The sequence below is a fragment of the Acipenser ruthenus genome, chromosome 21 (assembly GCF_902713425.1).
Source record: "Acipenser ruthenus chromosome 21, fAciRut3.2 maternal haplotype, whole genome shotgun sequence".
NCBI classification, from domain to species: domain Eukaryota; kingdom Metazoa; phylum Chordata; class Actinopteri; order Acipenseriformes; family Acipenseridae; genus Acipenser; species Acipenser ruthenus.
Window position 1 is genome coordinate 24703590 of NC_081209.1, and position 24326 is coordinate 24727915.

At 35.9% G+C, this 24326-nt stretch overlaps 1 protein-coding gene across 12 annotated transcripts in view; it reads left to right on the plus strand.

Annotated features, from left to right (window-relative positions):
- The window catches only part of LOC117428040 (transcription factor 12-like), a 102250-nt gene that overhangs the window by 18227 nt on the left and 59697 nt on the right, over window positions 1-24326 (plus strand). For all 12 annotated transcript variants that reach the window (XM_058995187.1, XM_058995189.1, XM_058995190.1 and 9 more), the window contains exons 4-5: window positions 11084-11157; window positions 18025-18127. In XM_058995187.1, coding sequence (XP_058851170.1) covers window positions 11084-11157; window positions 18025-18127 — 177 coding nt within the window. The remainder of the gene's footprint in view (window positions 1-11083; window positions 11158-18024; window positions 18128-24326) is intronic.

Below are 24326 nucleotides of genomic sequence, written 5' to 3' on the forward strand. Positions count from 1 at the left end.
AAAATATTATTGTTATTATTATTATTTATTTCTTAGCAGAAGCCCTTATCCAGGGCGACTTACAATGGTTACAAGATATCACATTATTTTTACATACAATTACCCATTTATACAGTTGGGTTTTTACTGGAGCAATCTAGGTAAAGTACCTTGCTCAAGGGTACAGCAGCAGTGTCCCCACCGGGGATTGAACCCACGACCCTCCGGTCAAGAGTCCAGAGCCCTAACCACTACTCCACACTGCTGCCCTATACCAATCTGGACAAAAAAAAAAAAAAGTGAAACCTTTGAGTAACATTGTCAATAGGGAATTCAGTATGGAACTGATTGGAATGGCTTTCAGTTGTTCTGCAGGACCATCTTCCTTGTGAAACATCGGCAGTCTATGCAGTCTTGAATACAGAAGTACCTGCCAGCCAGGTACTGCTTATGAACCCTCTATTAAAGTACCTAAAGTTATTGTTAAAAAGAAAAACAAATCGTTGAATATATTCAGTCAGAGTAATCGTCAGTAATACAAATTGCATTTTTTTCTTTTTTTCTTTTTAGACATGGTCATGCTTATTATTAATTATTTATTTAGTTTAGTTTAATTTATATTAGTTAATGAACTTCACGTGACTTCGTGTTTCTTGCAGTCTGAGTTTGATTTGATCACAGGATCAGTTTCTGACCGTTCCTCTGCTGGGCTTTGAAGATTTCACATGCAAGTAACACTAGATTTAGAAAGTAAATAACTTTAAAAATAACATTTGCTCTCAGTAGCATCGCTTTTTCAAATATGTGTTCCACACCTATATATAGCACACCTTGTGAAGCTATGTAGGCCTATACTTTACCAGGATTGCTTAATCCCTTGGTAACTGAAGCTGTTACATCCCTGAAGCCTGCAGCCTAAATCCTTCTTGAGAGCACATCAGAGATGACAAAGTTCTGGGACTCAGTCTCTTGTTTTAATGAAGACAACCTGATAGTTCTCACAAAGACTCTTTCCTCAACGCAGCTGCTGTGGAGAAATTGCACTGAATACCAAAACACTGGCATAACTTCACCAGACTTTTTATAAAGCTTTGAGCAGCATTGTATTTTTCTTTTACACAGTTATTATTATTATTATTATTATTAGTTTATTTAGCAGACGCCTTTATCCAAGGCGACTTACAGAGACTAGGGTGTGTGAACTATGCATCAGCTGCAGAGTCACTTACAATTACGTCTCACCCGAAAGATGGAGCACAAGGAGGTTAAGTGACTTGCTCAGGGTCACACAATGAGTCAGTGGCTGAGGTGGGATTTGAACCGGGGACCTCCTGGTTACAAGCCCATTTCTTTAACCACTGGACCACACAGCTACACTGGTGCACTGGTGCTGTCTTTTTTTTTCTCATTTTTTTTCTTCATTTCTTTTTGTACCAGTGACACTTCTAATATGTGACATTTCAGATGTTTGTCATTATTTTGTTTTCATATATTTGGGTTTTTGACAAGGTCATTTCTCCACAGTCCATTGCTGTATTAATGTATTTTTTCTTGTTTCTAGCTGTTTTTATATCAGATTTTTTCTCACTTCCTTGGCAAAAAATGTTAAGAAATTCAAGGAACTGATCGATTTCTCATCTTTTTAATACGGCTGTGAACTTTAATTGAATAATTAAATTTCTTTTGGGGGGGAGTATTACAACACTGTGCAGGTCAATAATTCAAGTTAAGTTGTTATAAGTCACAATGTTTCACAAAAAAAAAATCCAAGCATGGCAACATCCATACAAGAAACCCTTAAAAACGCCATGTGCATATAAAGACAGAAAATGAATGCTTTTACAGACGTTTGTGGCAAAATAAAAAAAAATAACTCCTAAATGTGTTTGTTAGCCTGTTCCAGACTAGGATAGGTCCTTAATTATTCTGTCAAACGTAATGCAGCTGAATTATAATGTATTGTTTACCACAGAAATAATGCACTGTATTTTCAAACTGATTCAAAACCTACTTGCAGTTTTATTACCCACTAGTATTTTTATTACACGGTAGAAAAAATGATTAATGTAGAACAAAAATAGTAGCCATTAATTGATATTGTACTGTCCTCCATTTCAAAAACGTATAGGGGTAGATGTACTAAAGTGTTGTGCCTGTTGCAATAGTCACAAACCAGTTGCAAACGAGTCGGAAGTCTTGGGTGAAATGTACTAAACAAGCGACTTTTTAGGGAATGCTTTGCGGCAGCAGTTTTTCTTTGCAGTTCAACCATAGATGAATATGTAATTATTGGTGTTCCTGCATATATTTGCAAAAAATGGGTGGAGATGCAAGTGAGGGTTCACAAATGTTATTATTATTATTATTATTATTATTATTATTATTATTATTATTATTATTATTATTATTTATTTCTTAGCAGACGCCCTTACCCAGGGCGACTTACAGTCGTAAACAAAAAATACATATTGTAATGAGATGTACTAGAGCTGCAGACAATTGCGACACTTACAATTGCATCACTTTAAGAACTTTTGAAAGCATGTCTTAAACAGTCGCAATTGTTGCTGGCATTTCCCAGTCGGCTTTTTCTCATGCGTTGCCAGTTGTGCTCAATGCATTTTTGAGGCGAACACCCAAGTACCTAATTTTCACTAAAGTCAGGGTGTCCTTACAAGACTTGAAAACAAATTTCTATGACATTTCTGGTTTTCCCAGCATGTTGGGAGCAATAGACTGCACACATGTGCCACTAACCCCTCCAGCTCTTTCTGAGCATCTGTATAGGACCATATCTATTGTGTGTTAATTGTCTAGGCTACGAAATAATAATAATAATAATAATTAAAATAAAATAAAAAAAACCCTAAAATTATTTAGTTTCACTTTAAAATAATCTTATTTGCATTGTACAACAATGCAGCAGCATGATTTAGTTTGTGTTACCAGTAGGCTAAAGTAAAAAGAAAGTGCGCTAGGTATTCATTTTGGTTTTACTATTGTACTGTATACTGTACAGGCCTACTGTACAGATTTATATTTTTACATAATGTAATGTGTAGCCTACCCAAAACACATTAGTGTTATTTCAGCGCAATTATTTATATTTAAAATACATTGAGAACTGCAGATGTATGTGTGTGCGATTTTATTGTATTGTTCTTAAACCCGACACCTCTTTATGTCTCGGTTTAGCGAGAGGCTACTGTATGATTATGAAAAGCTTTTTGGGGGTGAAGGTTGGGGCCCCACTATAGAATCTGATGGGATTAAACTGCCTTTCATTTTTTATACATATATAACAGTATTAAAATAGGTAAAATGAAGACGGAACAGAATGCATTGTACTGATGACGTTTACATTTAACAAAAACAATGAATTTTGATTCTTGCACCCTTGCATGTGTAGACGTTATCCTTTGGACACCCTCTGCTACAGCTGCTAGAGCTCTCGCTAAGAAGACGCAACAAATATTTAAATTAGTATACTGCGGCTCTTTTCATTAGCATATTTTCTCTTAGTACATACGACAAAATGTTTACCTTGTGAATTGTCGTATAAATGCAAATTGCGGTATGCGTGTGCTGCGAATGGCCCATCTTAGTACATCTACCCCATAATCTGTACAGTATAGGTGTTTCAGAGCGAAGACCTCAACTGTGTCTGGGAAATACATTCATGGATTGCAAGAACTACTAGGAAAGTACCTGTAATGTTCAGCAGGTGTTTATCTTGATTTATGGAGTGCTGTACAGTCAATGTGTTACTTGGTTGCATATCATTATCATACTTGTTTGGGTCATTTCACAAGTGTCACTCAGAACCCCTTAAAACTGTTTTTTCTTTTTATGTTTGCCTACAAAATTGGCAAAATAAAAAAAATTCCATCAGATGGCTAGGAACATGCCTTATGATATCATGTCTGGCTGACTGTTTTCTCAACAGCAACATAATAGTGATTTTGTTTTCAAAGTTTTTGCCAGCATTGCATGAGTTTTTCCTGTTATAGATTACAGGTTTACAGTATGTTTCTGCCGGGAGAGGGAGAGGCAGAGGGAGAGGGAGAGACAGGCATCTGCTCTGTAATTAGACTATAGAAGAATGAAACCACTGCCAAAATTAAATATTTTTCCTCCATTCAAGGTTACATTCATATGTGTTTTAATTTGAGATGTTGAGGATATAACCTATTTGTTCATGGCTACCTGCGATGCCACAGCCTCTGCCAGACTGGTTGTTGGCAGAGTTCTGTGGTATTTCCGTAAGCTTCATGCTTCTGCAAAAATGTTGTAAATAATTATCTATGTAAACTCCTTGCTTATGTAAGCACTATAAACGTTTTCATTGCATAGCCACTGCAGATTTTGGAGAAACGTTCTAAAGGGTAATTAATAAAAATAGGAAACCTCTTACAGTGTCTTGGGGATTACAGAACAATTTGTTTAAAACCATCAAGTTTAGAGATAAATTTGCTTACACTTCATCGTGTCATTTGGCTGATTTTTTTATTATTATTATTATTATTATTATTATTATTATTATTATTATTATTATTATTATTATTATCCACAACTTAAGGGAAATTATACATGTGGACAGAATTGTGCTTTTACAGTAATTGTAAATGTTGTTTTTATTCTTAATTATTGTGTTGACAGACCTAGAGACGTTTCTCGCCATTCATCTACAGAGCTGGCATGGCACAAGCAGTGCTAGTGAGGGCTTCCCCACACTGTTCTGCAGTGGAGAAATCCCCTCATCATACCCATCCAATTTTATGAGGCTGCCTGCAAAAAGCTTCCCAGTGCCAGTTGTTCAGATTCAAGCAGTGGTTTTGTAATGTGAACTACAGATTACTGAAAGCAGAGTTCAGACCATCAATCTCTTATTTCGAAAGCTGGTTTTCAACCCTGACGTTGATGATAAGTAAAGAAATGGCCATTGGTTAGACTGTATTTTTTAAAATTATGAACTATGTTGGGTTGGGACGCCCTTGTGGAAGTCTATTGTACCTTGTTGAGTGTATCCCACTGCACATAATGCCCATTATCACTGTCACGTCTTCTGAAACACATACAATAATCAGGCATTCAGAGCTTTCCTTTCCTGGCCCCTCCACTAGTTAACATGACTTATTAAAATAAACAAACCCTTAACTACTGGGATGTTAGGTGTTCTTGAACGCATCACTTTTAGTAGCATCAGTAACACCTTTTAAATAGTAGATTACAGCTTTACTTGTTTAACAGAACAGCCTGTTCTGTTAAACAAGTAAACATGGCTGCAATTTTAAGATCCTAGATACATTTTGTCTTTGGCCAATCAGGAGAGATTCTTTAAACATGTGACTGTGCAAGATTCCAAATGAAGACAGCATGGTTTAGACAGCTGTTAAAATCAACAATGTTGACATGTATGCAGACAGAGGCACCAATCAATGTAATATTAATGGCATTTTTGACCTTATAGCGGGAAACATTGGTAGGGAATGTAATTAAAGAACCAGGCTTCTATCTCTCAACTGGGATTAATATTCATGGATACAATAATAGTTACAAAAAATGAACCACAGTGTTATTATACAGTGTCCTCTAGTTGTTCAAACCATTGCAGGTTTTTACTGTTGCAAATAGTTACAAGCAAAGGCCTTTCAGGTAAAGATCACGCGGAAACCTGGCATAGCTCAAACTGAAAGGCAATGGGTTTGTTTTTGGTTGATACATTAAACGTGAAAGCACATACAATAGAAAATCTTGGCACATTTTATTTTTATATTGGTACACTTCTAATTAATTTTATTTTATTTCTGGCACAGAACAAAGAAAAATGAGACTACCTGAATTGCAATGCTGTGAAAACGATTTTAAAATCACTGTTGGTTTTGTAGTACCCTAAATTTAACTATTCAAATGCAGCGTTCTTAAAATAGAGCATGTTTGTGTTGTCAGTGTTTTTCTGTGTTTCGTTGCCGGGTTTGGACTGGCCACAAATAAAAACAACAAATTTGTACCTTGCTGACAGATATCAAGCTTACAATTTACCAAAATTGCTGATAGTTCAGAATGGAGTATTTTTATTAAACCATTAAGGAATGGCAGAAATCCAAACTGGCATTTTTTTTGTATTCAAGGTATTAGCCTACTGTGTTTCCAGTAAGGCAAACAATATATAATTAATTATTTGTGGAAATCATGGTCTAAATTTAAAAAAAAGCTAAACGTAAATGCAGTTCATAAATAAATAATCCAGGGATAAAGAAAACGTGCTCAGATAAACAAAGATCTCTAGATGCTGCCAGGCATTAAAACAACAATGGGACAAAGATGAGGACAGAGCACAGGGTCACTGCCAAAAAATCTACATCCTCTACTTGACAGACATTGCATGTAAATGAACTTGTTTTTTTACATTGAAGACACAGAAGGAATACATTCTTTACAAAGGAACAAGCAGCCTAATATCTTTACCACAGAGCAGTAATATGTACAGGATTCATTTTGTTTTGATTTGTGTCCAAGAGATTTGATGGAGGAGCTGTGTATGCCTGGCATTGAAGAAGGCACTAGCCTCATATTAAAGTGTTTTAAAGTTATGGAATATCTGTTATAAATAAGTGTTCCTTTTTTTACCATTATCATACAGCGTTTTTGAACCCCCCTCCCCTAAAAATGATATATAATAGTTGAATTTGAAAAGAAAAACAATACTTTTTTTTTTTTTGTAGCATACGCTTTTGTTTATTGGTTAGAGCTACAAAACTAAATGAGACTCCAGACACTGTACAAGCAGAGGGAACAGGTGCAGACTGCAGCTTTCAGTGCAAATCTGCATGCAATGGATCTTGCTGTAGCAAAGACACATGGCAGCATTTTATGTGGAAGCAGTGGTGAAGGATGGCAAAAGCTGGAGTTGAACACAACACACATCGCCTTGAATAACAAAGAACACAGATCTAACATGACATCATAAATCTGCAGCCTGGCCCTACAAGTGCAGTCGAATCTACGTGTTTCTGATGGATGATAAAACAGGGCTGCAAATGAGATTCAAAAACAATCACTGTATACAAGGGTCCATGATTGTGAATGCAACTAAGAGCCAGGTTCATGGAAATCGCAACCTTTTTTTTGTGTGTTTTTAATATATAAATATGTGTTTTCATTAATTTATTCCTAACTATTCATCAAAAAAATATTCAAAAACTTTAGCTCATGAAATAAAACTCTTAATTGCAGGCGAGGTGTTAAAAACATATCGTGATGCCATCTCTTCATACACACTTGAGACTCTCAACAATAATAACGAAGACAATGATTTGAAATGAATTCGCTTCGCCAAGATATTACCAAGGTACTTTATATATATATATATATATATATATATAAATCAAAATAAATAAACGTCTGTGTTGAAAGCGGGTTATAGTTCAGGTAGTGGTAATCTATAGCTTTCACCCACTAAACTACAGTTTGTACATTTTTGGCCTTGGCTGTGCAGTGTCTTATGACATTTGTCTTGAATGATTTAGTAGATGGTTAAATAAAGCAGCTGACTCATAACAGAAGAAACCACAGGAAAAGTGGTCTCTAAAACGGCCCAATAGGATTGCTGTTATTCAGCGTTCAGTGCTGTAGAGTTTTATTCAGCTTTTTTTAATGTTTTCTTTAAATCTGATCTCCATCATGCATGTTTTTTCAAGAACAATTTTATTTTAAAGACAAAATCCCCTTTACAGTACTCAGAAACTCTCATTTACTGGTATTAAGGGAAGAACATTGACTCACTTGGCATAATTTTATTTTTAACATATACACACACATACAGTGCTCCCTCGCTATAACGTGTGTCGTGAGCGTTATAAAAGGGGGAGGGGCGCCGCGGGACACATAACAACACACATCTGACTAAAATACCAAATAAAATAACTCTATGCACATACAGTGAAGTAAAAATGTAAATTTCCGTGCATTAACCATGCATAAAGCACCATGTAATCACCGCTATATTTTTTACAAAAAAAAAAAAAAAAAGGTAACATTCCCACTCGTGGATCATTTTAATTAGCAGTTTTTAAACTATAAGTAGCTTGGCTAAACGGCAGTCAGGAGTTCAGTTTGACGTGACAGACAAGCAAACCAAGTGCGAGAAAGAGAGCGGGTCGGGCGAGGGGAAGAGGGAATGTGCTCGCTCCAGGTTCGGCTGCCGGAGAAAGCCGCAGCTCCTCTCGCAGCAAAAAAGTAAATGCATTAGGAAAGATAACCACGTAATAGGCCTGATATTTTATTTAGTTATAAAGCAAATGCTGAATAAGATGTCTGTGTTATAAAGTGCCAGCACAGCTTCAGTTCAGATACTGTATCAAAAGGGAGAGACAGAAACTGAAGTTGTTTACAGTTTGAACAACACCAGTACTGTATTTACTGTAGAAATATTGCATGAATCGCTAATCCGAGGCGCATTATAACCAAGAGCGACGATATTTAAATCTGATCAATTAAATAGACTCCCTTTATTTTTTTGGGTGGGGATGATCAACAGATAAACTATTTCTTTTTTCAAGTATATATTTTACAACAAGAAAAAAAAGGTAAATATACAATCACTGGCCCCTTTATTTACATGTCCTTCCTAATATCACCAGGGTGTCTCACAAGTTCAGCCCACACATGATCACTTGGATTGAGATCTGGAGAAGGTGCTGACTGAGGTCTGCCTCATGTGCAAATCACTGACAATTCCAGAGGTGTCAAAGGACCCAGTAGTTTGCATATGCAAATGAGACGAGGGGGAGGGGCTGTGTTAATAAAGTGGCCAGGAAATGTATTTTGTGATACGCTCACAGAAGCTGATTTAACCTCTCCAGGATAAGCCGCAGCTGGATTTTTTGGCTTATCCTGACAGGGTAGATGATTATCAAATCAACGCCCAAGTCAAAATTAAATAACATTTCTCGCATGATTATTATTGTTTTTACTTGCATGATGGTTTCAATTAACGAGTCTTTCTTTGCAAGCTGAAGCTTTATTACTTTGCTCCTTCTTGACCCCTGGTGGATAAGGCTTAAATTACACCATTACAACCAGTGGCTAATATGACCACATGTAAACAACCATAAATTGAATGTAGACCTGGACGTGTCTTACCCATTTTTCTACCTACCTGCCCAAAAGAATATTGTTAAAATCTGACTGGAAGTCTATAGAATCAAATAGCACGGTGATACTGGAGTGGAAGACAATATTGCACTGTCTAATTTACCATGGAGTAAGACCTTCCTTTCTACCAGTAAATTCAATTAAACACTCAAACATCAAATCCTGTAGTGAACTTAAATAAGCTTCTCTGCCAAATAGGCATTGATGTTTCAGCTTTCCAGTCTCTAAGTTAAGTAGGAAGGATATTGGATGTTTTCAAAACCACCACTCTTAACAGGAAAAAAAGTCACTTATATTGAGAACTTTTATTTAAAAAGATTGTGGATAAAAAATAAAAAAAAACTTTTGAAACGTATCTTGTATAAACGTATACAAACGCAGTGTATATATATATATATATATATACTGAAAGTCACAGTTGCAGAATGTTTGTTTATTTTGAACCTTCCAGGCAAGGCAATAAGGATTAAGGTGTTGTATAAATGACAGGTCCTGGGAAAAAGCTGACAAGCAGTTCAGTAAAATCAGTGTTTTAGAGGCTGGCACATTTCAAAGCACAAGGGAGAAGAAAAAATAGATTGAAGGGAAATCTGTCAGAAGTTACTGTAAGAAAGAGACAAGTGTGTTGTCATTACAGGAATTAATGGTCTCAGACTCTGGTGCCCTAGGGGACCCAGGTCTCCTTACAGGAAATGAACCGAATTGTTTATGGAATAAAACGGAGTTCAGTGCCTGCAAATGCAGCTGGTTTTAAAACAGCAATATTTAAAAAGGCTATTAAAAAGACTTTTGAGATGGATATCCCGCTCAAAAATAAAATCATTATAAACTCTGTCTTATTGTTTAAACTTTCAGTTCATAGTGTGAATTTAATAGCTTCAGTTTTATATGATTTTTTTTGTGTGTCAGTAGAAAGCTGCTGTTTGTTTGTTTTTTTTTAACTGTAAAACTAACACATTACCCTCTTTTAATAACTGGTTTTGTTTTTTATTTGAGAAATAAATGCAATAAAATCTATGTTATTTGGTTAATTTTGATGAATCCATAACATTGTATTTGCTGTGGTTTTCTGTTTCCAGATAGTTATACAGTATTATCTGGAAGGAACATCATTATCTGCAAACAATATTGGATAAAACAACATTACTGGAGTGAAAACTCATATTTTTGTACCGAGTAAAGCCAACCTAAACGTAATTTGGCTGCTCAGATATTTTATTTGTTCAACATGGAGCAGATGTTGAATCCCTACAACACAGTACCCTTTTTTTCTTTTGCAGAAATGCAACATTTGAAAGTACAAGTTCTATTACATTCCAGATTTATCGTTTTATTGTAAATTTATTACTAGCATCACTTTTTTTTCTCTTCTTCATATTATATTGAGTGCCTTGAAATGTTCGTGTGCTATTTATATAAACACAAAATAAATGAGTGAATTGTTTTAAAAATGTGGTTAGTTATGGGATCGCTGGCATTTTATAAGGAATTACACAACTGCTTTCTGTTGTATCTTTCATTCTCATAGAGGGTATGGTTCTAAAAGCTGTAGAAGCTTAAATCCAATATGAGTTTCAGACTCAACTCCAGGCTGATTTCTGGAGGACCAGCTTCAGGAGGCTGTTGTTGATAATGTGCTGCTATGGGGGAGTTATGATAAGCAAAAGCTCTTGAATTGACCCAGTGAAAGGAAGTGTTACTTAAGACATTTTATAATAGTTTAGGTAGTTTAGCATGAGATCATTTGGGCTTCTACAGCTATTTTGTGCTCTGTGGTTTAGTGTTGTCAAGGGGAAAAAAATAAATAAAAGGTTATTTTTATTTTACAAGACTAATAGCAACAGAAAAGTGCGTAGAAATATAGGTGCACCTGCAGTATGTTTTTATGAAATGATTTAAAGCTGCTAAATGTTAAAATAACTGAGCTCTGTGTCTTTTTACTTGATAGGTATGGAGGAGAGAACAAGCACAGCCTCATGGGAAGCAGGAGGACAGCCAAGTCCCTCTTATCAGTCCTCCAGGGTAAGAAGACTGGGTCTGTTTTTATAGATTGTTGTTTGTTTTATTTATAAGCACAGAACAAGCTTGTATAAACTTCATAACAATAGTTGAGTGTCAATCTTACAAATAGGTTTGAATCTGTTTTAATTTAATGTTATATCTTAAACACAGATTGGTACGTTTATATACTAGATATAATCGCTCAACAGATATTAAGTATTATTTTAGAGTAAACGGTGCCATTTTACAGTTTTAAGTCATTATCAATTTTTTTGTGCTGCTCAGGTAAAATCTAAGCAAGCTTCTTATAGATACAGTTTTAAATAATCAGACAAGTTAGATAGTCATTGTTTTTTGTTTTTTTTTTCATTAAAATGCAAGATAATATTTATTTATTATAAATATTATCTTGCATTTTAATGAAAAAAAAAAAGATTATTTACCGAATTAGATTACATTATAAAAGTAGTTTTTTTTTTTTTTTTTTTTACCTCAACCCTTAAATGTTTTTTTTTTTTTTAAATTCACCAAGATTTAAACATTGATGCCTGTGTCTTGCTCTCTGGTCTTGTATATATCAAGTCTCTAGACATTTCTCTTGTGGGTTCTCTCTGCAGTTACTTCAATATTAATAGGAATTGTTATCGTTCCACTCTGATACTAAACAAAGAAAGAGGAACCAACAGTCATTCTAAAACCAACTCATTTAGCATAATGTTTATTTTAGGCTAGATGTAGTGACCATTAAATGTCATATATATATATATATATACTGCACGTCCAAAAACAATCTAGCATTGATATTATGCTTTGTAAATCGAGTGAAATTTGCTGGAAGCATCTGTCAGATATGGAAAATATACAGCAGCATATCAGCACTTAAAATGTTTAAAAAAAAAACACATTTTGCTACATCACTGTGTACTAATACAAAATGATTTTATTTTGATTGTTTGTCTGTACATGATTGTTAAACAGTTGGGTTTTGAGTTCATTTTCCTGGAGTCCTATATAAATCTCATTTAATGTCAATCTCTTGTCACTTTTCATTAGAAATCAGTTAAATGTCAGATCCACACAGCCTGTATTACCTTGTTTATTTTCCATTGCCCTTCCCGAATGAACATCTACAGGCTATAGTTCCATAGACAGGCAGATTTGAATTACAAGATTGAGACGCATGATATATGTGCTGCAGGTACATATAAATCATCATCTTTGACATTACTGGGATGAGGAAATGAGTAAACAGACTGATGCTCCAGCCAGTACAGTACAAACGGGTCTCACAAATTTCATGCAGATTTGCTGCAGTTCCTTCGGTACAAAATCTGCATTAGGCGTCACATTAAAAAGTTCAGCAGAATCAGACACAAAAAAGCATGTCCTTCAAGTTCTGGTATTGTGTTTAGAAAACACTCACATTCACCACTCTCTTAATTTAACACACTTTTTCTAGTTAGGTAGTTTTAATGAAATGAGTCATACAAACACAGACACATTGGCACACACATACCAATTGGGAAATGAAGTCTTGTCAACGCTTCATCCTGACATTGCACAAAGGCTGTGTATGCAATGACTCAGAGGCTGGCACAGAGGCAAAGCGTGACTGTAAACCACTCATGGCTGTTTGGGAAAGGCATGAGTGGTTAGATGCCAAACGCTTTATCAAAATGAACAGGTTTACGATAGAGAGGCTGGCACAGCGATAGAGCAAGTGCCTGTTGGAGAGCCTTGTTTGTGTTTTCTATTTGTTGGTTGACCTATTGCTACTTCACTCTTACATGAATGTAAGGGTGTCCAACTGTAAAACAGTTTCCCCAGGTGCCTTGTTACCTTCGGCCTTTGTGTGATGGTTATTACTTCTGTTCTTGTTTTGTGTGTTTGCCTGTTGGTTTTGAATTCACACTTGCCTGTTGCAAGTGTGAATTTAAAAAGAACACTCTACTTTACCTTATTTAATAGTTTCAGTGTCTTGTATAGAAATAAAGCCCTTTTTGTCCCATACCAAACCTGGTAAACTGCTCAGCTGTGTTGAGTGGTTCCATATACTAGACCAGTTTGCAGGTCTGCAGTGCTGTAAGAGTAATATAACAGGAAGTGGATTTACTGTTCTGGAAACACTGTAGTGTAAAAACAAAACATGAAGAGAATTTTGCATAAATAGTTATACTGTTGATTATGACCAGTTCTGCTTTATATTGCAAATATGTTGTTATGAAACAAAGCAAAAATAAATCTAACATTGCATGACATTCAGAAGTACTGGTAGTTGTTCCAGACCTTTTTTTTTTTTTTTTTTTTATACAACATTTAATTTGAATAATAACGAATGCATTGCTTCTTATATAAAAAGTATCATGAAAACGTAGATTATTAAATAGTCTTTTATAGATATCAGGAAATCCTGTTTTATGCACACCTTAATCCATACAGGTCACTTTAGTACAAGGTTAAGTAGAAGTGGACTATAAAGAAAATATCAATGTTTTAAAATACAGTCAAGCAAGAAATTAACCATGTAGAACAACACTCATGTTTTAATAATAATAATAATAATAATAATAATAATAATAATAATACTAGAACGACCAAAAATGCAAATTCAACATGCAAACTGTCTGGCCAAGGAAAGCAGTGTATTAATAAAATGTTTTTGTTTTTTTAAGAATTTATGTATCAAAGTAAAACTAAAACCTACTGTACCAGTACTTTTTCTTCTTGAAATGATGTCTAAACATTGTAAAGTAGTGAAGTGACATAGACATTTGTTTCATTAAATTACTTTTTTCAGTGGTAATAATTATTGAGATATAGCCTACAGCAATAACTGTCAGGCACTGAACACACGGCCAAAGTTCAGCACAGCTAACTAAAGGCATTCCTAATTATATTCATCAGGGCATCAATAGCCTATATTTAAAGAGTCTCTGAATTTCTCAGTTGCACTATGAAAACATTTTAATACTGTACTATACCAATTTAATTATAATATACTAGACTTTGACTGATATGTGATCATAAATTAAATGGGCAGATATTATTGACGAACCTCTACATTGTCACTCCTGACAGGCCACTAAGCATAGGCTACTGTAATGTGGCAGCACTTCAGAATAATGGAATTAATTATGTTGTAATTAAATACTTGCAGTATTACAAAATATATATAAAAAGGCACGTTTTAAAGCCTGCTGACTGACAGTTGCTGAAGTCTTCTAGTGATTTACACTTGGTCCTGATGTTAAGATATTTTTTTAATTATTTTTTTTAAACCCATCATTATTGTTAATTTTCTTCAGTCGATAAGCTTAGGTTAATGGGCTCCACCTCTTTCCTGCACAACAAAGTTCATGTAAATATAATTTAAAAAGCTGGAGAAGCAGTTGATTTGCATATGGCAACTCAGACTTTTTCAGGTGAAACTGTTCATTTGAATATGGCCAAACTGGTGCTTAGCCACTGGATTAATACACAAGTAAACCTAGTCTACCTGCAACTACTCCCTTACACTTCCTTTTCAGTTTTAGCTGACTGAAATGTTTCTAAAAATCATTGACAGGCAAAACTTACAAGCATGGATTGGGACTTAGCTGAGTCTTGGATTTGTATTTATTTAAAAAAATATATACATATATTTTTGGAGGGTGTTGTTCAGATAATACAAAATATATTGCATGGGCTTAGCATAAATTCATATGCACATTTTATACTACACATTCACAGCAGACTACATTGACATGTATTTGCCTAAATTAAAATGCTTAGGTAAGCATTTGGACCTGTGAAATGTTTGAAATGATAACATTTAAATGGAAAGATGTTTTGTTAGTTAAATCTTGGTCCTGAAAATTCAGCAGTAAAGTTTTGAAACGTTCAAAATGGTATTTCTTTTCTTTTTTTTTTTTTTTTTTATAAATTTAGTCGTTGCCAATTAGTTTTTATTATTTTCTCCCCAATTTGAAATGCCCAATTATTTTTTAGGCTCAGCTCACCGCTACCACCCCTGCGCTGACTCGGGAGGGGCGAAGATGAACACACGCTGTCCTCCGAAGCGTGTGCCGTCAGCTGCCCGCTTCTTTACACACTACGAACTCAACATGCAGCTGCCTCAGAGCTACAGCGTCGGAGGACAACGCAGCTCTGGGCAGCTTGCAGGCAAGCCCGCAGGCGCCCGGCCAGACTACATGGGTCGCTGGTGCGCGGTGAGTCGAGGACACCCTGGCCGACCTAACCCTCCCTCCCCCCGGGCCACGTTCGGCCAATTGAGCGCCGCCCCCTGGAAGCTCCCGTCCACGGTCGGCTGGGGAATAGCCTGGACTCGAACTCGCGACAGCTGCCTTTCCTGCTTGCTTTTCTTTGAATGTCTCCTTTCAAGGTTTCCTGGTTAATAGTTTGTGGGAACAAGAGAACAGGAGCCTTTCCAGTAATTTATATTTATATACAGAGAGACGGACAATAGCATTTGAAGTGGCTGCAGTCTTTCTTTGCTCTAGGTGTGTGTGTGTGTGTGTGTGTGTGTGTGTGTGTGTGTGTGTGTGTGTGTGTGCGGGTTTATTCCATTTTAACACTGAGCCAGACCACATGATGTTGACCTTGGCTGCAAGCCATTCTGTTTCCTGGGCAGCTGCTGCTCCGAGCTGCCCATCTGACAGACGGGGCTATGGCCACGGTTACCAGAGGACACCCCTGTGGTCACAACCAAGCTGTAAATGTCACTGTGAGATTGCTTCTCTCATGTCTGTCACAGGCGTATCATTGATTCTGAAGTAGTTAAACTGAGGCAAAGATTCACCTGGGACGTGAGACTCTCAAAAGATTACTTTAAAGCAGTGTAGCGAAAGGAGCTGTGCCTTGCATCCTTAAGCAGCAGTGGTTGTTTGACAGTTATTTAGCCAGCAGTTACTAGCCCTTTGGTTGAACTGACAGCGTGCAGCCAAGATAGCGGGAGCCTGTTTCGGCCCCTTTTAATGCCTTCTTGAATGTTGACCTGCAGTCTGGGAAGTGATGATTGTTCTGTGATTGATGATCTAATTGTCCCAAAGGATTCTGCTTGGTACATTGTTGCTGTAAGCCTGACCACGATTCCATGGCTTTCCAATGCTTGTCTTGCAGCCCCTGCTTCAGCCTTTTCCAGCTTTCTGGCAGAAGCAGGAGAAATGATGTAGATATAATGTTAAATTAATCTAAAACGTTGGTTCATTGTAAATACTCGGATTTCCCTGAGGCATCTGCTTAATCAAAATGTAAAAAACATGGCTAAAAAAAATCGAAGGAATGAGGTTGTTCAACTACTTTTCTCTGGCAGTGTATGAAGTGCTGCGGACTACAGTTGTTGTGTAGTTGCACTCATTTGGGTGGTGGTGGTGGTGGCTATTATTAGTTCATCTTGTCATTGACTAGATCATTGGCCATGCAGGCACAGTGGGAATTCTCAGCGGGATGCTGAACACAGTCAACATTCTGCCAGCATAAAAATGATTTGATCACCTACAATGAAATTGATATATATATATATATATATATATATATAAAATACGATTTGGCGTATGTTGAGTTCATACAATATGAGTTTCTGAAAGCCTGTATAACAGTAGAACCCATGACCACAGCCGGTTGTACAGCTTCTCTTGCCAAAGTTAATGTAGTTTTAGGAAACTGATTTGTGCAGCACTGCACCACTCGTATATATTTTCTGAGAGATTTTCAGAGTGGGCAGGATTAGTATTACTCCCGAGCATCTTTTATTGAAGAAGTTTAGAAAAAAAAAAAAAAAACTGTGACCAATATTTAGCCCAAAGCCACAAAGAGGAGAGCTTTTCTAAAAAAGGACACTTCTAAACCACAGTGGAAGAAGAAAGATTTAAATTGGCAGGAACCTGGGTGTAATATGCCTGAGCACGGCCTATAAAAATACTGCCTGCTTAACAATCTCACTATTTGAATTCTGATACTTTGACTATTATAAGACTAGTGACACCTTCAGTGGAACTGGTCCACCAGCCAAGCAAAGCCTACCAAATATCTGAAGGCCAAAATGACTTCTGAAATCTGAAATGCACACGTAAGTCACTTAAACTCAAGTTTGTTAATTAATTGCTTTTCAGTATAGTGTGTTAATATTCTTAGACAGCTTCAGCTTTCCAATAAACACTTGTTTAGTAAATCATAAAACATGACAGGGTGTCCGTTTAAGGGGTATGATGAGTCTGGGTGCAGTGAGTCTTATTTTTTTTTTGTATAACCCAGAAACCCTGAAGTATGTTTTCTATACTTATAACAGTGGCTTAATATAGGGACATTTAAAAATAAAAAGCACAGTGAATCTTGAAAAGCATGTTAGCCAGTCAGTTTGGTGGATTATTTCCAAACCTATTTCATCAAACTGAGGTATTGTATCTAATTTACAGAGGGGTTCTGCTCATACCCGGTTTAACACTTGGATGGGGCTGTGGCATAAGGAGAAGAACACTATTGCCTTGGCGGCAGGGGGGCTTCTAGTTCTAACCCCTTGGCTCTTAGCAATATGTCCTTCCATAATAAGTCCACAAACAAGTTATACTAGAAGCACACAAGCTTGTAGATCTATATTTATTATTCGATAGCCGGGGGCGACTGGGAACTGTATCTCCTGACTGATGTAAACGGGTCTGTTTACAAATGTATTCATTTGATAAAAACTAACAAACAAACAAACAAATGGTTTTCCAATTGAAAAGCCAACCAGGTAGGAACAGGATAACATTTTTTTTCTTTTTTTAAATGTGATTTTTAATGCAATAAAGAAAGCTAACAGTATAGTGACAGTTGACCAATTACAGTGTCAGTGCACTCAATTAGCGGCACTACCTAATAATCTGTTTAATACTCTTTCTCTTCCCCAAGGGTTTTGCAGACAGCCCTCATTACAGTGATCACGTGAGTGACAGTCGATTAGTGACCCACGAAGGATTGTCCCCGACGCCTTTCATGAACTCCAGTCTGATGGGTAAGTAGGTAATTCTTTGCCAAGTAGCCCCTCAAAGCCTCTTCGGTCAGGAAAAGCCATTTTTCATCCCTCGTCTGGGCGGACAAGCCGTGCCACGCATCAGGAAGCGGCAGCAGTTTCTGTGGTGACAACGTCTCCAGAAGCTGACCCTCCCCCAGGCTGAAAGTCACACCATCAGTACAATTTTCCATCACAAAAGACTTGCTTCTAGCAATCAGAAAGCCACCAGGAACACACAGTAGCAGGGAGGATTTTTTGAAGAAATGGTTTTGTAAATATAAACGGCCAGCCTGGGCAGAATAACTTTTAAATAATCTGAACAATTGTATTGAGGCATTGAAAGAGGTTGCAATAGTCTCTTCTCATTTCTTATAAGGACGTTAATTAATTGATAAGCTGCTTTTTATTGGCACTGACCTTACTGATAATTTGGATAAATCAGCAAGGGCAAACTGAAATACACAGGCAAAACGCTGTCTTGTGATTGCCAGCATTGATAATATGACTAGCTAAACTTTCTGGGATGGATATAATTATTGTAAGCAGTGAAGTATGAGAAAGATTTGGTATAGTGTTTTGTTTAGGATTATAGTATCAGATTTGTATGTTTTAAATAACTGCTTATCCGACACAAGGATTGGTCAGGGGTTGAGCCTTTCTTATTAAATTACATTTTGCTGTAATATATGGGATTTACATGGAATTACTTTTTTTCTGAGCATCCTTATTGAATCAAGTCTTTAAGGTAATTTTTTGGCATGGAAGTGTAAAGATGTTGTACAATTAAGCATTACAGTCATTTGAACTGTATTTCTGGAACCTTCAATTCTGTTTGTGAACGTGACCTATTTTTTGTGATCTCAGCATTGCCATTTTAAGACAGAGCCCTGGTAATCCAAGTGGATTACTTCAATCCAAATCCTAGCGGTCTGCAATTTCTTTTGAAAATCTTCGTATGATGCAGTGTCTTTGTTTACTTCTTTAATCTTGTGTTTGAAGAAAAAATTTGAACAGAAGCATAGACTGGAAAAAGACTTCTACCAAAGGCATACATTCAAGACAGATTTAAACAATATTAAAAGTAACTAAAAGCTTACTGCTTTTATTTTTTATTTTTTTTAACATGAAAGATGCTTAGTTTGACGATTGTGCCAAAAAGGAACCTGCCACTTTTTTAGGTATTAAATTTTTTTTTTTATGTTTTTACCTATCCTTTTAAAATGCCTTTGTAGTTAAAGCAATGAAATGAAAACACTTTTACATTTATTTTTTTTAAAGTGTCTCTTCATGGACAAATGGGTATTTAAACTGTGAATTTGTTTTAGTGGGTCCTGTGTAGATACTGCACGCATGTTTATTTCGATATATAGGCATAAATGTCTCTGACAGAACTCATTTTTGTAATAAGTGGAGCGTAGTTTGAAATGATTTTGAGAAGCACTTGAACAGCTTCAGGTTAGATCAGGAGTCTTGCTTCTTGGGGAGTGTTTATTGGTTGCTCTTGCTATGGCGGGTTGTGTTTTGATTTGAATGTATTTTGATTCAGGCAATGACTAAAAAGGAGTTCACGTCATGTAAGGGGTGTGAGGTTATTGAAGGTCAGCTGGTGTTCATGGAAATGAACTTGTTTCAGTATTTGAATATAGAACAGATGGTTGATTGTGAAAACAATTTATTTGGCTTACCGGTAATCATTTGTTATTTCCACAAGTACTATTTAGTACCCCTATTTTTATCAATTATTTTAAAGGAAAATGCTTGTAAATATGAAACTGATATCCGACCAAAATTGTTTTATTTTTTTTATTATGGTAACTGATATAAAAATTCTCAAATTTTTGTTTTAAAAAAACTCTCTCAAACCTTCAGGTTGAATCTGTGTAAATACCAACAACTAGATCATGAGTAAGCTGAGCCCCAGTAATATGAAGAGCCGCCAGACGTCAGATACATCATTTAGAGCTTCATGGGTCACTGCAATGCTTTCTGGGATACAGTGCCAACTTTTTGTTCTGTGCCATTGATTCATTCTCCCCTGGCAAAATGTTCTGTTAATGTCACAATGCCCTGGATTGAAACATTTTAAAGCAATGTGTCTTTGTGCATGAAGTAACTATAGACGGCAAAATGCATAAACCATGCTGGCCATTTGTTAAAAATAGTAATGTTTTGCATCCTAGGCAAATAAGTTGAATTGTTTATCTTGAAATCAGTGTTGCCTTCTCTTCTGGGAAAGCATGTATTACTTTTGTCTCTCTGAGTTTCTAAAAGCTTTCAAATGTATTTGCTGTTGGTATAACAACATAAAACATGGAGTTTGAAGAGCATTCTTAAAGCTGTTTACTCCAAATTGTCATCAGCTCAATTTTTGCAATAAAGAAAATGCCAAACCAGAGATAAACAACTCAGGCATTTACTCTAGAGGCTTAAGTTGTTTCTTATTAGTTTTAGAGTTGTAATTAGTATTGTTTTGTTTTCAGAACTAAATTGTGGGGAAAAAAAAGATGTGGCGAGAATAGCTTTGAGAACGTAGCCCATTGTTACTTATTGATTTGAAAACATCGCTGATAGGCACAGAAAATACCCACGCTTTTCCCAGGCTGGTTTCTGTATGGAATTTCCCTAACGATCCTCTTGGTGTGTGTTCATGGGTTGAATGGTTGCTGCTGCATCTTTTTGACTGGCAGAGTGTTTACTGAATACACCTTAGATAAAGCAGTTAGGATCATTTCAGTGTGTTATGGTCATCATTGTGTGAAATTGTAATGATTTGAATTTTTTAAAGGACCACAATAAAACATGGATTTATTTAATTGTACATGAATTACTGGAGTTTTTTTTTTTGTTTTAGAGTAAACTTTTTTTCTGTATATTTGACTGACTGGAAATAAAAGGTTTTAATATGTGCTTTGTCTGCAATGGATTCTAGCTCATAGTTAGTTTGTTTTTTTCAATACCTGCAGTTCAAACTTTTAATTACATCAGAGGCTTAGTAATTCTGGCTTACCCATAAAGGCATCCGTGTTTCACAAATCATCATTTGTAGTATTTCCACAGAAACAAATTTTATTTTTTTTACATTATTCAACAAACCTTTTTTTATTGTAGTGCAGAAACTGTATAAGAGGTTTTGAGAGAATTATTATTTCATAGTGGTAAAGTATTGTTTTAATTTTTTGTAATAGCATTTAAACCGTCTTTAGATTAGATTACAATGGGCACAGAGATAATGAATCTTGCTTCTTCAGCGCCAGGAGTACTTATTGGTCATTCAGATTACTCATCATGAAGGCAGATTGTGGTTTAGTATTCTTCATAATATCCACACCCAATATGAAGAATTACATTATTTCATGTACAAGACCGTTGTTTAACTCTGAAAAGCATTCCTATGGCTAATTTTATATATATATATATATATATATATATATATATATATATGTAAATAAAAACTAAAATAAAGTCGTATCACGTTTTGAATATTTTCTTGGAATACTGTGCCAATGAATTCAGAGTTCTTGTAGCCTGTAAATGTTCTATATTGCGAATACCCTTGAATGCATTAACTGGAGCAGCTGCTTAGTAAGCACGAAAGGTAACGGTGTGTTTAATTGAACTACTACAAGAAATGTTTCATCGCCTCCCTCATTTGTTTACATTGCATTGACACTTCATACAGCAAGATACACTTCAGAAAGAAACATACTTTTCAAATTACAAACCTTATTTAAGCTCTTTGAAGTTTCAAGTTTTGATATATAAGAAAGCATTTTACCCAAAGGCTGTGTGCTACACAACTCAAGAGCTTTCCGCTTTGTCACAATGCATTTTGAGGAGTCATGTCAGCGTGTGGTGTTCAGTACCCTGTCTTCATTGATCCCTTCTGTTCCCAGCCGTTTAGCAGAAGTGGTTTGTCCAATGTTATAACTAAGTTCATTTTTAATACTGTGGAAGCAGACCTAACCTCACAGTTGAATCATAGAGAAGGAGCTCCTTAACCAAGCTGTTCTCAGGGTTTTTCATACCAATAAAGTAAATCTAAATAGCTCTAAAATAGACTCTGCCTTGCGATGGCAAGTGCAACATACAGCTTTACCCTCGTTAAAAATATTAACATCTGATGTGGTTCAGTAAGTTAAAATGTTTGGCTTATTCCTTCTTCTGTTTCTTCCCAGTAGTGAAGTGCTTCCTAGTCATTATACTTGTAAGCTTTAGGGTAGAAAGCTGTATTTCATCTACCTTTTTAACCTAAATATGCACAACAGTATTCTTAAGAGAACTCTTAAATTGTAGCTGTGTCTTCCTTTCATTATTTGAGCCCTCATACATTTCTTATGATAACTGCATTACGTTACATTACAAAAGAGGCTGGGTTTTTTTTTTTGCAACTGCACGATAATGGTCTTCGTAATGAACCGTTTACTGTAAGAAGCATCTCCATATCCCTTTAGATATTTCTGAAGTGTTTGACACAAGAAGGAAGACTGTTGTCTGAGAACAAAGTGCTTTTAAGGAATGGACCTGTTAGTGTAATGAGGAAGGGTCCCTGTAGTTCAGCTAGGGCTGCCTCTGCTGGTGTATCCTATTGACTGGCACAATATTTACCGTGCTCATTGTGTAACAACAATTGGCTGCTGGAGGCTCTTGAGTTATAGCAGGTAGGGTAATTTCAGCGCACCGTTTTATCGTGCTTTAATGTTTTTTATTATGTCAAATCCAGGTTTGCATCCCTAGTCTAGTAGAAGCAGTAAAACTACCCCTGTTATAATAATCAATGGTTTCAATCGCTTTACAACATTTAGAAGAGAAAGATTAGAGAGCTTTGACTGCCAATGTGGAACACAGATTAAAGGACTATGTTGTAGAAAATGAAGCCATACGGTATATTCAATCATGGTGTTTTGGGTTTTTTTTTGTCCACATCTGCACATTTGTTCTTAATGTACATTTCCTATCAACCTAATTTAATCAGGCAGATATATTTCTTTATATAGGCACAGCTTGATGATTGACGACGTGTTCAACTTCATCTTAAAAAATGAACAAGAGAAGAAAACAGTCCATCTTTCTTACCCAGTGTTGTAGGGTTCTTTCAAATATTACAAGGTTTGCTAAATTGAAAACACCTGGCTTTCTTCTTTTTCTAATCGTCAGAGCTGTACCGGATCAGTCAAAGGCGTTTCACGGGAATGTAAAGCAAGCAAATCGCTTGGCACTGATTAGGCACCTGTTGTGTTTACACTCATGGATGCTGATGCTTTTCTCTCCTCTATTACGCTTGCACTAACAAGTTAGCTATGGGCACTGACATGGTAGTAAGACTGAATGCTTTCCTTTTCTGCTTTTAACCCTTTTTATCTTGGGACCCCTGGTGGCTGGATCGGGTTATCGCGAATGTAAGTGAATGAATGGCCAAAAGTTTTTTTTTTTGTGTTTTTTTTTTTTTTTTTTTTCTCTGTTTGCATCCGCTAATTTGATTGATCTGTCTTTTATAACTCTGTCACATAAGTGCACAATGTTATGGTAGTGTCACTTGGGTTTAATTGTATTTCTCATGGCATCTTTTATTAAAGAGCAAATACAGAACTAATCATTCTAACAAAAAATAAGCTAGAACTATATATATATAATATAATAAAACTACTGCAATCCGCAGGTGTGTCATTGCTATAGAAAGGCTTACGTTGTTTTATACCTTCCTGTCTTCCTTATGAAACTACTGTACCCTGGTTAAGATTCAGTTGTCTGTCTGAAGAATGCTATTTTGCACCAGTCTGTCTATATACACAATATATCACTGGGCAAGGCAAGAAGGCTGAGAACTTGATAAATGTGTTGGTTTGTTTTTTTCTCTCTCAACTTATGACATATTTTTTTTTATCTCTGCTAAGCTAATGCTTAAAACTGGATAGCAAGTCTTTGTTGTAATCGTTTATTGTGTTAACAGAAGTCTGTAATCTGTTTTGTGATATTAGTATTGGCTCAGCTCTCATTTTGTGTGTATTTCAGTTTGAAGAGCATTTTAAGAACACTGTTTTTATAGTTTGTATCAAACTCTAAACGTGTTTTCTTTCCCACACATTCAGCCCTATTCATAAAACTTGGAGTTATTTAAAGACTGCATTATTAAAAGTATTGGTATGATGAAGTAAATATGACCATTTTCTATAAATAAGTCTATAAAAGTTGCATGAATATC